The sequence below is a fragment of the Cervus elaphus genome, chromosome 15, assembly GCF_910594005.1.
Source record: "Cervus elaphus chromosome 15, mCerEla1.1, whole genome shotgun sequence".
Classification (NCBI taxonomy): domain Eukaryota; kingdom Metazoa; phylum Chordata; class Mammalia; order Artiodactyla; family Cervidae; genus Cervus; species Cervus elaphus.
Window position 1 is genome coordinate 35,622,852 of NC_057829.1, and position 15,951 is coordinate 35,638,802.

Below are 15,951 nucleotides of genomic sequence, written 5' to 3' on the forward strand. Positions count from 1 at the left end.
CGGCGCAGGCGCGAACCTGCGCAGGCGCGGGGGCCACCCCTGGGACCCTTTGGGCCCGGGAGGGTTTTGTCAGTCAGCCCACCCGGCATCGACATTAGAGGAGGCGGGAGGCCGGGGAGCGAGAGTCCTACGTGCGGCGCTCTAGGGGGCTGCGAGACTCGTGACGTCCGCGAAGGCAGGTGAGGAAACCGAGGTAGGACGGGGCGAGCGAGGCCGGTTGGCGCGCGCAGGTTAGCTGGATGCCGGACTCGTTAGGTCCGCCCGGCGATCAGCTTTGGGGCCCACGGGAAGCTGCTTGCGAGCCGGCCGAGTGCGGCCGCACCTGCTGAGCCCCAGGGGGCCCCCACTCCCACGGAGGACGACGCCCCTCCCACCCCAGTGCCCCGCGCTCCGCGAAAAAAACCCAGCGTTTGCTGTCAGAAAACCAGGTTTCGGGACCGGCGCTGATCCGTTCCCCCCACAATCACCCATTTCACCGCCCCCAGGCTTTTAGAGAGGCTGATGGCACCGGCCTGCCTAGACTGTTGGGACAAAGAACTGAGAAACGGACTCTCTGTCTTGGCGCGTCTGTCCTGTGGGGCCGAGGCAGGATGGGCCTGGGGTTGTTGCCCAAGGGGTGGCGGGCGGACCGGCTGACAATGTGCAGGTGGAGGCCAAGAACCTGGTCATGTGGGGCTCTGTGTTTTAAGGGACAGCGGTTTCTCATTTTTTCATTATCTCAGAGGCACCTGTTTTGCCTCCCTCCCACAAAGGCAACTTTGAAAAGAGCCCAACCGTACGGATTTTAAAACATTGTGCTGAAGTCTGGGAATGAAAAATCAAGGCACTGATGATCAGACAGTCGCGCCCGGAAGTTGTTGCAGGGATCAGAGCTGAAGCAGTTGGAGAAGGTGGTTAAGGCCCAGCCTGGCCAGGGTCGTGGGGAGACAGCACCCCTAGGGAGGCCAGAAGCCAGCTTGGGATTTAGCCCCAGCTGACTCTGGGCTTCTTTTTCTTTACACAGGAGGCTATTTCCACAACCCAGCTCCCTACCCCTCCGTTTAGTTTTTTTTTTTTTTTTTAATGTATTTTCCTTTGAACTTGGCAGATGATTAAAAACAGAAAATAATTACTTCAGATTTATTTAGCTAAGCCTTGTCTGGGAGCCAGCTTGGGAAGTCTTGGATGCTCCTGTTTCGGCTCAGTCAGGCAGATGAGAAACCCTGTCTCCTTGTAACGTAACTGGCCATTAGGAACCCTCCATCTCATGTACAGACAACATTTTAGGGGCAATCACTGACTAATCTAGAAATGAGTAAGAATTACACCTCACATTCTGTCACTCTTTGTAAGATAGCTTACAAAGCACCACGCATACATTTTATCCTTCAGTTCTACAACTCTGTAGGTTACCTTTTGTAATTTGGGAATCATTCCTGTCTTACTAATTCAGAGCCTTGTCCAGGTTCTTACAGCGTGCAGCAATTTGAATTAGGTTTGAGTTATTCCTGGTGTGAACCTTCCTATATTGCCCTTCTTTATAAAGGCTTGCCACTTATTTGAGATCTCATGCAGTGTTCCTGAGGTGAATGAAGACATTTCTTACTTCATCTGCTCCTGTCACTTAAAGAGTGCTTGGAAAGTCTGGTGAGGACTGGAATTCTGGGGCTTGAAGCCCCAGGATCTGTTAGTATCCCAGAAATAAGGCAGCTGTCCTGCCAGCTGGGTACTTGCCTTTTTGTGAAATGTTGAGCAGAGACACTCCAAATGTCCCTCCGCTGAGGCGTGTGTGGCAAGAACTGTCTGGAGGGAACCAGCCTCACCCCTGAGCTCAGCAGCCTCTGGCCCAGGGAGATTACAGCTGGGCAGGGCCCTTTGCCTTTTCTGGTGCTGGCGGGCTGTAGAAGGGCAGCCCGGAGTATGCATTAGAGAGTGGGCAGAGGGGCCAGAGAAAAGCCAGGGTTCCCTCCAGACCCAGAACTTAGGCCCAGGAGGCAGGCCTGCAGTGACACAGCTAGAGCAGCTGTTCAGTGTTTGCTGTCTGTTCTGCTTCAGATCTCCTGCCCTTGTAGGAGAATGAGTGAATCTGAGCCCTGCAAAGAAGAGAATAGTGCTGCCTTGCAATTCATTCGTCATTGCTCTTCTCATATTTTCTTTCTGAAAGTGCCCTTATTTTAAAGAAGACACTGAGATTCAGAGGGACAACGTGAACTCTCAGAATCAAAGAGTAAGAAATAGGATTTTTGTCCTGAAGCCCAGTGTCTTTCATGGTATTGTGCTTGCCTTCCCATCCACACTCATATAACTGAGCCCAGACTGGAGGCTATGCAAGCAGAGGGCAGAATGGCCAGGGGGTGGGAGGAGACTTTCTAGCCTCAAGATACTGATGAGAGGAAAAGATGTCTCCCAGTCCTCACATTCCTCACACTGGCAGGTTTCCCAGTAGCTGAGATGTCCTCTTGTTCTGCATTCAGCATCTGATCAGAACTTTTTGAATCTGGCATCTGGGAGACAGTCACCCCAAGGAGCAGAGCAGGAAGTTGGAGACTGAGGCAAGTAGGTAAGAGCTCCTTGGACCTGGCTAGTTCCCTGGTGCTTGATGACAAGGGTGGGTGGGAGTGCATCCCCTATTGCTCCTGGGGCCTTAGGTGCCATGATACCAGGCTGCCAAATTGTCATTTTCAAGGCTATCTTTTTATCATCCAGAATTAAGAGGACCTTGTGACTGTGGGGAGGAGAGGTACAGAATGGCTTCTCAGCCAAGAATGGGCAGTGTGACCCTCAAGAAAACATTTGACTTTGAATTATAAACTGCTCGCAAAGTACTGGACTTGGGAGAGATTAGCGCTGTCTATGGCCGCATGATTTCCCAGGCTCTGTTCAGGAGCAGTTTTGCTTTCAGCCTTTTTCAGACCAGTGAGCCCACTTGAAGATCTGTGGGTCCCTTTCCTGAGCCCCACACTGTTCCAGCCTCTGCAGGTGTGTCTAATGCAAGCTAAATAGCCATGAACTGGGAGTTGGGAGCCCTGAGACCCAGCACAGCCACTAACCAGTCTTCCCCAGAAGTGACCTGGGACTAGCTTGTTCCATCTCTGGGCCTTAATTTCTTCTTTTACATAGTGAAAGAGGGACTGAACTAGAACTCTGAAGGAACGTGCATTAGCAAGAGCAAAGAAAAGAAGATGAAGCATACTTTCCAGCCTCCTAGTTTCTTCTGTCTTCCTGAGAACCCCTTTCTTCCTCCTGCTCTGTCTCTGCCTCAAGCCAGCTCATTCTGAGTAGGGAAGATTCCCTGGGTGGGGCTTGGCTGGGCAGGTGTACCCTTAATGTTTGGAATATGATGCTGCCTCTACTTGTTTTGGGCATGAATTAACCCACCCAGTGCTGATACCTTGTTTTAGTAAGACTTTTATCAGTTCCTGCCCAGAGGCAGCTCCTTGAACAGGCAGAATGAGGCCTGGGGAAGCGGAGGCTGAGACTGTACACACCCAGCAGCAGAGCAGTAGTGGCACGTGTCCCCATAACTTTCTGGATGTCAGAACCCTGGAGGTGCAGTCATGCAGTACTTCAGAGTCTTTGGATGTCAGAACTGAGACAACCTCATAAATTTTCTAGTTCCCTCCTCTGTATGGATGAGTAGACCCAGGCCCAGAGCATCTTCAGAGCTTGCGTCAGATCACCCTGCCAATGAGCAGAGGAGCTAGGAACCAACCTAAGGTCACCTAAGCCCCAGGCTCAAGTATTTTCTTTAAGGTCAAACGAGCTACAAAGTAGTTCCAACTCTGCCTCACTGTGGAATTCAAAGGGTAAAATTGAGATCATTGCATCCAGACATTTAATGCCTAGTAATTGACAGGATTTATGTTAAATGCTGAATTTGCAGGAATGGATAAAGATGGCAGCTCCTGCCCTCAGATTGATCTACCATATTGTGTAGATAGACTTGTAAATAACTAAATACACTAAATCCATCTGCTTGTGCAATGTGCAAAAGTTATGTGTATATTTGCACACATGCATGTAGTCTAACCAGAGGTGAGGGAGCAGTCAATTGTCAAGGCTTTCAGGAAAGGCTCTGGAGAGAAAGTGTTAATATGTACTGTGCCTTTACCTAGTTGGCCCGGGTGGGGAGGGCATTCTGGATAACAGAAACAACACGAGCTGCAGTGCGGAGGCCTAACAAGGCATGTTATAGTCCTTGCACATTGAGTGACCCAGGAGGGTGCGGAAATGGCTGGGAGTGAGGCAAGAATGGTGGCCTGAAGCTGAACTGTGAAGAGCCCTGGTGGTGGGTTGCAGAGTTTGTTGCCAGTGATAATCTGAAAGCAAGGGAAGAGTGTGATCAGGCTGGGAAGTGTAACAGTTGATCTGCCTACTGCATGGAGAATAAGCAGAAGAGGGCCTGGAGCCAGCCAACCTCAGATCTGTAGTTACTGAGGCCAGGTGCAAAGTAATAAGGGCTTCACTCTGGACAGCAGCAATGAAGGTGAGAAGAGGATGGGTAGTGAACCCATTGCATAAGATGGACAGAACTTCCTGACTGATTTTGTGTCAGTGACTAGGGAGAATGAAGAAGAAAATGCAATTCACATTTTCTGGATTGCACAGTTGGCTCCATGATTGTGTCATTCACTGAGCTAGGGAAAAGGAACTCTGGAAGAGAAACTGACTTTAATGAATGTCAGCTTTTGGTCACAGAGATAAACTATAGAACTCTCAAGTGGAAACTTCGAGTCCAGAGCAGCACTTGGAACATGGAAGTCAATCCCAAGGTGGTGGGTGAAGCACTGGCCATAGGTGAGGTCACTGAGGCACGGAGTGTGGGTTCCGAGGTGTCTCAAAGTGGCAAGAAAAGAAGGGAAGGCAGAGGGAGGTGAAGAAGAGACAGTAGGTAAGTGGCCTCAGTGGTGTAGGGTGGAGGATGGGGCGAGGGAGCAGTCTGCCTAACTTGTACTGCTCACTGCACAACAGGCCAGTAAATTGGGAGACAAGGTGTCAGGGGAAAGAATAATGATTTTATTCAGAAAGCCAGTAGACCAAGAAGACAGTGGACTGGTGTTCCAAAGAATCATGTTACCTGAGTTAGAATTCAGGCTTCTTTTATACTGAAAGGGGAGGGCTGATTGTTGCAGGAATTCTTTGTTCTTGCAGCTGTCAGAGTAGGTCTGGTCACAGTATTCCTATAAACCATCAACAAGACAATTGTTATTTTTAAAGATCAAAGCCTTGAGAATAGGCTTTCATGTATATTTCAGGTTCTAGGCAATGTTCTTTCACAAAGGTGCAGCTGACTAAGCACAGAGTACAAGGGTTAGAGCTAAAGGAATAGATCCAGCATGGAGTCGGCTTGTTTGTCTGTTACACAAGCAGCCATGGAGAAAGGGACATGTCCTTTTATTTCAGTTACTGTGACCCCAGGACTGCGTTAAGGGCTGCGTTAAGGACTTTGCTTCGTTAGCCTGCTCCAGAAAGCAGAGGAGGGAGTCTGTTGAGGGAGTCTGTTGGCACTTGATAAATGTTATAATCTGCATGACTGCAAATGACTCAACATTTGCTCAGTGTTTTGAAGGACTAGGGGGTCTTGGCAGCTGTCCATATTGATGTTTTCTGGAGATTGACTATTGGCAGCTGAAGGTGCCCCAGGGTTTCTGGGTGGCCTGGGTCCTGCCTTTGGAGTGAGTGAGCTTAGGGCCATAGGCGGGACTCCAGAGCCCCGCCTCCCGCCTTCTCCTGCCGCCTGCTCCCTGCCTACTCCTAGTGGGTCAGCAGAAACCGGGGTGTGCACACTGCGGATGGTGGATGGTGAGTGCCTGGTTCCCAGGTTTGAAAGGTTGGGGGTAAGGGACCATATGTGGGCGAGGGGAGGTGCCTTGTGAAGCTCTGGGCATCGGGGAAGAAATACTCTGAACTTGAGACGGGAGAGGGGGTGGAGGTACGATCAGGAACCCAGAATGCACAAGCTCCAAAGAGAGCTGTTCCTCATAGAATCTTGCATGTCACTGGGTGCTTTAGAAGCTTTGCCATTCACCTTATCCAACCCCCTCATTTTGGAGTTGAGGAAAAGGAGACTGGGGGAGGGATCAAGCCAGCAGGGCCTCAGGAACCCGGCTGTGTCTCCTGCTCCCACGCTCATCCCAGCCCAGCGCTGCCACTCCGAGCTACCCCAGCTGTTGTTGTCGTCTTATCAGGCTTCACCTTCTTCTGTGGGAGAGCCCGGATCAGATAAGTCCCACAGTGGGGAACCGAATACTGTGGTGGTGTCAGGTGGGTGCCGGCTCTTCTGTAAACAGCCTCGCTATTATCTTTCAGAGAAGCACTGACCCTTTCCTTAACAGAAGGGGGATAGACAGGGGAGGAAAGAGAAGAGACATCTGTCACATGGTGAATTTCCTTTCAACATGTTGTTTGACTGTATGTGATGAATGAAAAAATAAGTTGATCTTTTAAAATTCTAGGACAAAAGAAACCAGGCCCCCTGACCTCCAGAAACCCCACCAGTGAATGCTTTGAGAGGCCTGGGTAGTAGAAACATTTGGGGTCTTAGTGGTCTGGATCCAGGAGACAGTACTGCTGCCTGCTAGCTCTGTGACTGGAAGAAGGTACTGAACTTCTCTAAACTTGAGTGTTGTCAGCTGCATAACGGGAGACTATGTGCATCATAAGACTGTAGAGAGAGTGAAATTAAGGCACTCATTTTGGGTGGTACTAAGTAAGTGCTGCTTTACCGGCCACCCTCTCTCTCCAGTTAGTAGCCATGTTAGGTTAGGTTCTCTCTAGTTAGGTTCCTGTGATTAGTCATTGTTCCATGCAGATATTAAGCTTCCCTCTACCTCCAGGCTTTTTTTTGTGAGTGGAAATAGCTGTGATTCAGGTTTCAGAGCCAGCGAGTTGCATGGCACATGCTCCAAGGCCTGTTGGGTTGGGAATTGTTTTGCAACTTAGGGGAGCTTGGCTGGGAGGTGGATCTATACACTCTATAGGTAGAAGTCAATTTTCACAACTTTCCTCTGGCAGAAGGCCAGCTGCTAGAGGCCCATTGGGAGCATATGTTCATGGAAAGGCCCACCTCTCCCCTCTGGTGCTGATAACACTCTCACATCTTAGTGCTTTGGGGCCTGAGGTTGAGGATGGAGCTCTCCAAAGGGGTGACTGTGCTCATGCTTTCCAGATTATAGCTAGAGGTGCAGATGGGGTGCTGAACAAAGCTCCTGGGAGTTTTGAAGCCCATATCTTGTGTTCCAGCTCATGGACTTGAGGTAGGGAGTCAGGGGCCTGTAGGACATTCACACCCAGCCAGTCTGCTGTTTCCCAGGCTTATTGAGTCCCAGCCTGGCCTAGTTCTTCCATCCTGCTCTCTGAGTCTCTCCAAAGCCACTTCCTTCTAGATGCATCTGTGGCTACCCAGACCAGATAGAAGCGTTTTCATGCCTGCACTGCCCTAGCCCAGTGTTGATACCTTGCCTGAGGTGTTGTCTCTCATCTTTTTTTTTTCCCCTCACCTTTCCACTCTGTTACCGGTGTACTAGGCCTGTAGCTCCTAGAGGACTGGTTATCATTTAGTTAAAATTCCCAAATTGCCACTTATTAAACAGATCAGTGCTGAATAAATGTTTGGAAATAAATGTTGAGTCTATTTGAACCTGATTCCCTTGTACTCAGGAGCAAATAGGCTCAATGATGATTAATGGGCAGTGAAGAGATGGAGCCTGTTTGTCTCCAGGAACAGCAGTGGTGTGTTAGAAGGATGCAGAGCTGACCGTGAGGGTCCCCGGACTTCCTAGAATGCAATGATGTGTCCCAGGAATTGAAGCGAGTCCTTTGGAAGGGTAGGTGTAAGCTGGCCTTTGTGAACCGATGCAGAAATGGTATCAAATCTGTGATCAGAGACCGTGCCATGTGGATCTGAATCATACACACTTATCAGTAGTCCAAGGAGGCTTTGGAAATGCGTCAAGGTACAGAAATTGTACCACGCTCTGGAGAATCTCCTGTTTATAGCAGGCAGGTGAGAGCTGTGGTTTTCCCCCTGATTGTTCTATGAACCGTAATCCAGTAATGTATAACTTTGCCACGTAAAAAAAAAATTGGAAGTCGGCCTGTGGAATGTTCTTTCCTGCTTGGCCCAAGTGCTTTGGTCGTCCATAAATCACCATTTCCATCACTCAATCTTGTCAAATTCATTTCAGCACACATTTATAAAAAACCCACTGTGGACCACAAACAGTCCCTGTGCTGGCCACTGGGAATTCAGAGCTAAATTGAGGAACAGAGTCAAAAGAGAGACAGCTTGAAAACAGGTCCAAATGAGTGTGTTGAACACATTAGAAGGACCATGGTGCAATGTGGACGTGGGTTAGGGAGAATAATCCCCTCTAGAGGGAAAGTGGGGGTAAGCAGAGCATCCAGGAAGACCTCTGGAAGAGGTATTTGAGTCTTAGAAGAACAGAATGAATGAGGCAGGACATGCCGGGCAGAGGCGAGGAGACATGTCCTGGCTTTTGACTCTCATTGTCACTGTGGCTGCCCTCCCACAATGAGCTGAGGGAACAGAAGCTGGCCCTTGAGGAAGGCCCAGCTCTCCAAGGCCAGCCTGCCTTCAGAACTGCACTTTGTTCTGTGGCTTATGTCCAGCCAAGCACAAAACCTGAATTCTTTGTTCTAAGACAATGCATCTCACACTCCAATGTGCCTGTGAATTGCCTGCCACATCTGATGAAGATGCAGGTTATGATTCTTTAGTTCTGAGGTAAGACTGGAAATTCTTCAGTTCTCCCTGATGCCAATGCTGCCAGCCCGTAAGAGCACATTTTGAGGTTATACGATATGCTTCTCTCCCAGCTCACTCAGTCCCTCCGCCAACACACACACACACACACGCACGCACGCACGCACGCACACACACACACACAGCCTCCCCTTTTTCCTCTTCCCTCTGGTACAGATGCCAGATTCCTTTTTCTTAAAGGCTGTTTTCATTGGTTATTCCCAGTTCACACCCCACACCCACTGCCTGGAAGTCCCCTTTTATGTCTGAACTCAAGTCTGAACTTTGCAGGCTGGTCTAAACACTAATCTGGCCTACCCATTTCTGCCCAAAGCCCTCGTTATTCCCAACCTCACCTCTTGTTAGTGGATCCCTCCCAGCCCCCTCCTTTGGCTGTGACACGCGAATTTCTGGGCCTTTGCTTAAACCTTTGGAGAAATCCTCTCCTGAGTAGAGTCTTACAGCGGGGAGTCAAGTCTTTGGTCAGGTGGGCCACAGTGTCACAGACATATAGATACACACCTCAGGAGGGTACCCCGTGATCCTAGCAGATAAAGTCATGCTAGTACTTAGGGAGGAAGGCTCCTATAAGTCAGATTCTGGGATGGCTAGGGGGCCAAATGGAAAGACAGATACTGTAAGTGGTTGTCTGGAAAAGAAGGCTGGATAGGATATCTGCCACTCTTACAGACGTGGGTTGCTTCGAGGAGCTTGCACCCAGAAGCACAAGGCTTCCCAACTAGAGGAAGTCCTCGTGCAGCCCCTGAGCATGAGCTGAGGATGAGGTTAGATTCCATAGGACCTGCCTGTGCCTCCATTTCAACCGCCGAGCCCCCTGCCTGGTGCAGACATCTGTTGCCCAGCCCTCTGGAACAGCACCCCCAGCACCATGCTCTTACATGATGCCTACTCTCTCAGACTCTGACCCCGTTCCTTCAGCAGACATCTGTGTAGTTCTGTTCACAGGGGGAAGTGTCAGATTAATAGTAGCCATCTCTATTAAACTATACAGTAAGTGGTAGATGTTTAGAGAACATTTGCTTTGTTGTTAACTATGGTTTTATGTAATGCTCCTTTTTTGTTATTTGCTTGTTTTCACTTCGAGCCTGTTTTATTTGTATAATGAGCAGAAAATAAAGGTCTTCTCAGTTGGGAGAAATGTACTCAGATTGCCTGTCTGCCTTGAGTGAGGCCCTGCTGGGCACTCTTGGGGGCTGGATGAAATAGGAGGACTGGTCTCTCTGTGTCTGAGGGATTCACAGCGAGGAGAAAGTATAGGGTAACAACAAGGGGACTGGCACTCTTAAGTAATCTAATTACACGAGAAGCTGCTCCCTCCCCAGGGAGGTGGGAGCTGTGACTCCTGGACTGAAAGCATTGACAGGCATTGATGAGGAGGGACAGAAGTGCTGGGGGATGCAGCCTGGAGGAACACCATCAGACCAGGAGGTGACAGCTTTGGGCATGGGAAAGGGAGCAGCAAGAGAGGCTGTCACTTTCTTGTTCTGGCTCCTGACCTGGAAGTGAGCTCCCTGGGGCAGGAACCTCCACGTGTCCGTCATAACCCCCCAGGCTCCCATGGTGGCAGATCCTTTGATAGCAGCCCTTGTCCAGTTCCATCTCTGATGCTGCAGCTCCCCCTCCCTTGGCCTCTGGCACCCTGATTAGCTGCCCAGCCGGAGCCCTGTCCCGGAGATCAGATTACAGCTGTCCTGTGGGAGCAGTAACATCTTCTTCCTTCCTCTCAATCCCTAGAAATGTCTTTCCTCCAGGATCCCAGTTTCTTCAGCATGGGAATGTGGTCCATTGGTGCGGGGGCCATTGGAGCTGCTGCCTTGGCACTGCTCCTGGCCAACACAGACATGTTTCTGGCCAAGCCCCAGAAAGCAGCATTGGAGTATCTGGAGGACATAGACCTGAAAACACTGGAGAAGGGTAAGTGGTGACCCCACCAGCGTCAGTACTTTCCCAGGGCACTGAGATGCAGGCCTACTTATTTTTTTTCCTCTCTAAAGTAGTTCCTTCTTTTTATTTTCACTGAGAAGGCAGTGTAACATTAGGAAAAATTTAATAACACTTTTAAAATTACTGATAATTTAAATTTTAAATTACCATTACCCTAACACAATAATCTTTTTTATTTTTGCACATTCTTTTCCAGGTACACATGTTGTAATATGTAGTTATGATCTTAGTGTACATGATTTCTTTTACAATTTAGCTTTTTCTTATCAAAAGCATTGTTCATTTTCTCATGTTGTCTCTCTAAGTTTAATAATTGTTCCGTAATATTTAGTAACACTGCACCACGGTCAACTCAATCAAACCTTCCAGAGTGTGTTCTGAGGAATTCAAGGCGCCTGGGGCTTCCCAGGTGGTGCTAGTGGTAAAGAATCCACCTGCTAATTCAGGAGAAGTGAGACGTGTGTTTGATCCCTGGGTTGGGAAGATCCCCTGGAGGAGGGCATGACAGCCCACTCTAGCATTCTTGCCTGGAGAATCCCATGGACAGAGGAGCCTGGTGGGCTACAGTCCATAGGGTTGCAAAGAGTCAGACACGACTGAAGTGACTTAGCATGCTCACAGGCATGGATCTTTGAAAACAGGAGCTCCTGAGTCCAATAAGTTTGAAAAATTAAAAAAAAAGAAAGAAAAATATTGTGTGTCCAGTTCCATGTTCCTGATGCGAGCTCAGGGCTTTGCTTACTGAAATGAGGTGTCTGGATTGTCACAGGTACAGATGTGGGCAGCCTCGCCTGTGGCACCTGGGGAAGCACAGTCACATTTTAAAATAGACCCGCCTGTCTCCTTCTTCTTGGGGAGCCCACTGGAGTCCCTGCTGGATGGCTGAGAGCCACACGTGATGACTCGGCTGCCTTCCTGTGCTCTTGGCTTGGACCCGAAGTTCAGGGGGTGTCAGTCATGCCCATAGTGTGGGTTCAGTGGGCATGAGAGTTAGGTGCAAGTCAGGGCTCACTGACTGGGTTGTCTCCGGGTTGACCCCTCAAAGGGAGACCATTGATTCTGCTCAGTAAGTGAGGAAGCTTGTGAAGGGAAGGCAGGAACTGTGATTGCAGATTTATGATGTAGGTCCCCTTGGTAAAGGACTAAGAAGCCCTGCAGATGGAGAGCTCTGTTTCACTATGTTCAACCCTGAATTTCCCTGTATGATTTGGTTTCAACCCTCTCCCACCTTTATTTTGCTATGTAACATTTCACAGGCACATGGATTCCTCACCAAAATAATAAGGGATAGTGCTTACTCAGCCCTCACTGACTCTATTATGAGATGCTGCAGTGAGCTCTTTTATATCCATGTTTTAATACTCCCTGTGGCCCAAAGTGGAGCTGCTAGGCATCTGCATTTATAGATAGGGAAAGGAAGGTTCAAGGAGGAGACAGAGCCTGCCTGGGCTCACACCTAGATGCGACTCAGTCTGACCAGAGCCGGGCTTGAGCTGCACCACTCTGCTACCCAAAGCATCTCCTTGTTGGCCATTTTCTGCCCTCTCCTGTGGATAACACTGGAGTTAACATATTGAGGTTAAATTAAAAAAAAAAAAAATTCACTTGATGTAATTTCTTCAAATACTTCCTTCAGAGTTGGGATTTTCTTGGCCAAGTGCAAGATCTTGTTCAAGTTTTAGCCATGTATTATCCCTAAAGCATTGTTACAAGGTCCACTGAGACCAGCAAAGGAATACACTACTTTTCCAGAAATATTCCAGTTTGGGATATTCAAGTTCACAACTAGATTTTTATGGGGGAGGGGGCTTCTGATTAGGGAGTAGGACTCTTACACTAGATTCATTTTCCTCCAAAAGATGAATATTGCCTGTCTGTATTTCCTGTTTGATTTTTTTCTCAACGTGTGAAGTACTTTTCCAGGTCCTCTGTTAGGCCTGTTGCTGTTTATGAGGTGCTTAGAGGTTGGGGGCAGGTGAGAGGAAATGATACTGAATTCTCTTTTCTTCTCTTCAGATGCAGTAACTTTTAAAGCGAAGGCACTCTGGGAGAAGAATGGAGCTGTGATTATGGCTGTGCGGAGGCCAGGCTGCTTCCTCTGTCGGGAGGTGAGTGCATTTGAGGACCTGTTCATAGGAAGGGATCCTAGCAAGTGGGGACCAGGGCATTTCATCCAGGATCAACACTGGCCCAGTCTGTTATTTATTCCAGGTTTTTTTTTTTTTGGTCTAATTCTGTTTCTCTTCATGTAAGAGCTCACCTTACTTGACTTTCCTTTGGTAATCCCAAGGCTTGTCAGTCTTGTACTGTGTCCTGTACTAGCTCCAGTTCCCGTGTTCCTGATGCTCAGCACAGGGCTTTGCTTACTGAAATGAGCTGTCTGGATTGTCACTGGTACAGATGTGGGCAGTCTCACCTATGGTGCAGCTTTGGCACCCGGGGAAGCATGGCCACACTTTCAGACTAGACCCACTGTCTCCTTCTTCTTGGGGAGCCGCTGTCATTCCTGCTTGATGGCTGAGGGCTGGAGGTGGTGACTTCACTGCCTCCCTCAGCCTTGGATCCAAAACTCGGGGATTTCAGTCTTGCTGATCATGTGAGTACAGTGGGCATGAGAGTCTGTTCTCCTGCATTTGGCGCATATGTCTTTGCTACACTCTGGGCATGTAGGAGACAGTGTTGGCTGGCCCACACCGTCCCAGGAGTTCGTGCCCCTGACCTTTCCATTTTTCTGCAGGAGGCTGCAGATTTGTCCTCCCTGAAGTCCAGGTTGGACGAGCTGGACGTCCCCCTCTATGCAGTGGTAAAGGAGCACATCAAGAATGAAGTTAAGGACTTCCAGCCTTATTTCAAAGGAGAAATCTTCCTGGATGAAGAGGTATGTGTGGTGTGAGCCAGTCAGACACAGACTGCTGGGGATGGTGCTCGGTTTGGTGGCTCCAAGCCTGTCTGGCCAGGAGCTGAAGTTGGCCTCCATTTCAGCTGCCCCCAGCCCTCTGAGCAGAGCACGAGTGAAAAAAAAACACTTAAAAATTGTCCTTCAGATTTTACTTGAGCCCTTCCTGACTTGTGACCTGGGAATGGGAGCCTTGAAAATAGCTAAAAGCTCCACTGGGTCCCCCACCCTGTAGGGGGCTGCCCAGCACCAACCCCTGTCCCATAATTCACTGTGGCCCTTATTCTTTCCCCTACACCCCCCTCTGCAGAGTGTAGGACTGTTATCTCTTGGTCAGGCCCAAGAAGCCTGTACGTCTGTAGCAAGAGATTAGAGTCAGAGTTGCAAGCTGCAGGGTTCTGTTTGGTCCTGGGCAGTTTAGAGCACTCTTGGGTGGGAGCGGTGTGTGTGTCAGGTGGAGGATGTGAACCAGCAGAAGGCAGGAAGGCAGGCATACGGGCTACTCACATGGGGTCTGTCTTCCTCAATCCTGCAGAAAAAGTTCTATGGCCCACAGAGACGAAAGATGGTGTTCATGGGATTTGTCCGTCTGGGCGTCTGGAGAAACTTCTTCCGGGCCTGGAATGGAGGCTTTTCTGGGAACCTTGAAGGCGAGGGCTTCATCCTTGGGGGAGTCTTTGTGATGGGACCAGGAAAGCAGGTAAATTCCTAGCGTTCACTTGGGGGTCTATGAGTACAAGACACCGATCTATTGGTGGGAGGGTGATTTTCCCTAATCGGAGTCTCCCAGCCTTCCTTCCAGAAAGCCAGGGAGCATGAGGACGGGGAAGGGAGGGAAATAGTCCTGTATCACCCTCCTGCTCTCTCGGCACCTCACACGGGAGCCCCCTCCCCTGTCACAGTAACATCACAACATAGTCCGAACCTTGCAGGTGAGTAACTTGTGAGGGGGGTGAGTGAGCGCACCAACGAGGACAGCTCCTCAGTGGCACTGTGGGGGCCTGGACCGACCCAGGTTTTCTGATGTCGAGTTCTGTTTTCCACGTTAGAACAAAAGCAGAATCTTTATTCTGTGAAAAATTTACTCCCTTGCAGTGTTCCCTGTCATTTAGGATGGATAGTAAAGGGACGAGAGAAGGAATGGAAACAGACCTCGTTGGGGGAGCAGCTGGGAGCTGTGGTGGGAGAGGTGCTTTCCGCATGGGGTCCTAGTGGCAGGGCACACTTCTCTGTAAACTCTGGCTTGGGTCCCAGCTGTGGGGATCCAAAACAGGGGCCTAGGAGAAGGTGTAGAGAGATGAAGACTCTGTGGCCAAAGAGGTGGTGGGTAGATGTTCCATGTCAGACTCAGGGCAGTGCCAGCAGAGGCCGAGTAGGTACAGAGCCAGGACAGGGTTCAGTGGGTGCCAGCTCCAGGGCCTGGCAGGAGGACCCAGAGACTCAAGGTCTGACTTCTAAACTTCTAGGCCTGTCTCACCAACTTTAGGCATGACATTAATACTTGGGCTTATCTGTAAAAAAAAAAAAACGACAGGGTTGGGAATTCCCTGGCAGTCCAGTGGTTAGGAGTCAGCATTTCCACTGCAGGGGGAACAGGTTCAATTCCTAGTTGGGGAACTTAAGATCCTGCAAGCCTCGTGGCACAGCCAAAAAGACAGGGTTGGTCTTCATGGTGGAGATCCCTACTGACATTGCTAACTGCATACTTTTACCAGGTAGGGAGAAATAAGCTAGTGGGAACAGAAAGCCTTCAATTAAAAAAAAAACAAAAAAAAGCAACTTTTTATTTTGTATTGGGGTGTAGCCGATTAACAAAGGAGTATAGTCGATCAATCGTATCTCTTTGTGACCACATGGACTCCAGCACACCAGGCCTCTGTGTCCTTCACCATTTCCCAGAGCTTGCTTAAACCATGCCCATTGAGTTGGTGGTGCTGTCCAACCATCTCATCCTCTGTTGTCCCCTTCTCCTCCTGCCTTCTATCTTTCCCAGCATCAGGGTGTTTTCCAATGAGTGGGCTCTTCGGATCAGGTGTCCAAAGTATTGGAGCTTCAGCTTCAGCATCAGTCCTTCCAATGAATATTCAGGATTTATTCCCTTTAGGATTGACTGGTTTGATCTCCTCGCATTCCGAGGGATTCTCAAGAGTCTTCAACACCACAGTTCGAAAGCATGAACAAACAGTGTTGTGATATTAATAGTTTCAGGTGAACAGCAAAAGGATTCAGCCATACATACACATATATACATTCTCCTCCAAACTCCCCTTCCATCCAGGCTACCACGTAACATTGAGCAGAGTTCCATATGCTATATAGTAGGTCCTTGTTCGTTATCCATTTAAAA

The 15,951-nt window shown here is 49.2% G+C and overlaps 1 protein-coding gene and 1 long non-coding RNA gene across 10 annotated transcripts in view; one reads left to right on the forward strand and one right to left on the reverse strand.

The window, feature by feature from the left end:
• Nucleotides 1-15,951, forward strand: part of PRXL2A (peroxiredoxin like 2A) — an 18,736-nt gene continuing 2,785 nt past the window's right edge. The window contains exons 1-6 of one of the 9 annotated variants that reach the window (XM_043925110.1): nucleotides 1-179; nucleotides 2,454-2,539; nucleotides 10,499-10,678; nucleotides 12,725-12,816; nucleotides 13,446-13,586; nucleotides 14,140-14,304. In XM_043925110.1, the coding sequence (XP_043781045.1) occupies nucleotides 10,501-10,678; nucleotides 12,725-12,816; nucleotides 13,446-13,586; nucleotides 14,140-14,304 (576 nt within the window). In that variant the 5' untranslated portion in view covers nucleotides 1-179; nucleotides 2,454-2,539; nucleotides 10,499-10,500. Of the gene's footprint in view, nucleotides 194-2,453; nucleotides 2,540-5,669; nucleotides 5,782-6,222; nucleotides 6,244-6,555; nucleotides 6,579-10,498; nucleotides 10,679-12,724; nucleotides 12,817-13,445; nucleotides 13,587-14,139; nucleotides 14,305-15,951 lie in introns of those variants that run through there. The other 8 variants (XM_043925113.1, XM_043925109.1, XM_043925114.1 and 5 more) reach the window with 8 other exon arrangements.
• Nucleotides 15,711-15,951, reverse strand: part of LOC122708712 — a 24,904-nt gene continuing 24,663 nt past the window's right edge. Inside the window, exon 5 of the long non-coding RNA XR_006345275.1 lies at nucleotides 15,711-15,754. This is a non-coding gene — a long non-coding RNA (uncharacterized LOC122708712). The remainder of the gene's footprint in view (nucleotides 15,755-15,951) is intronic.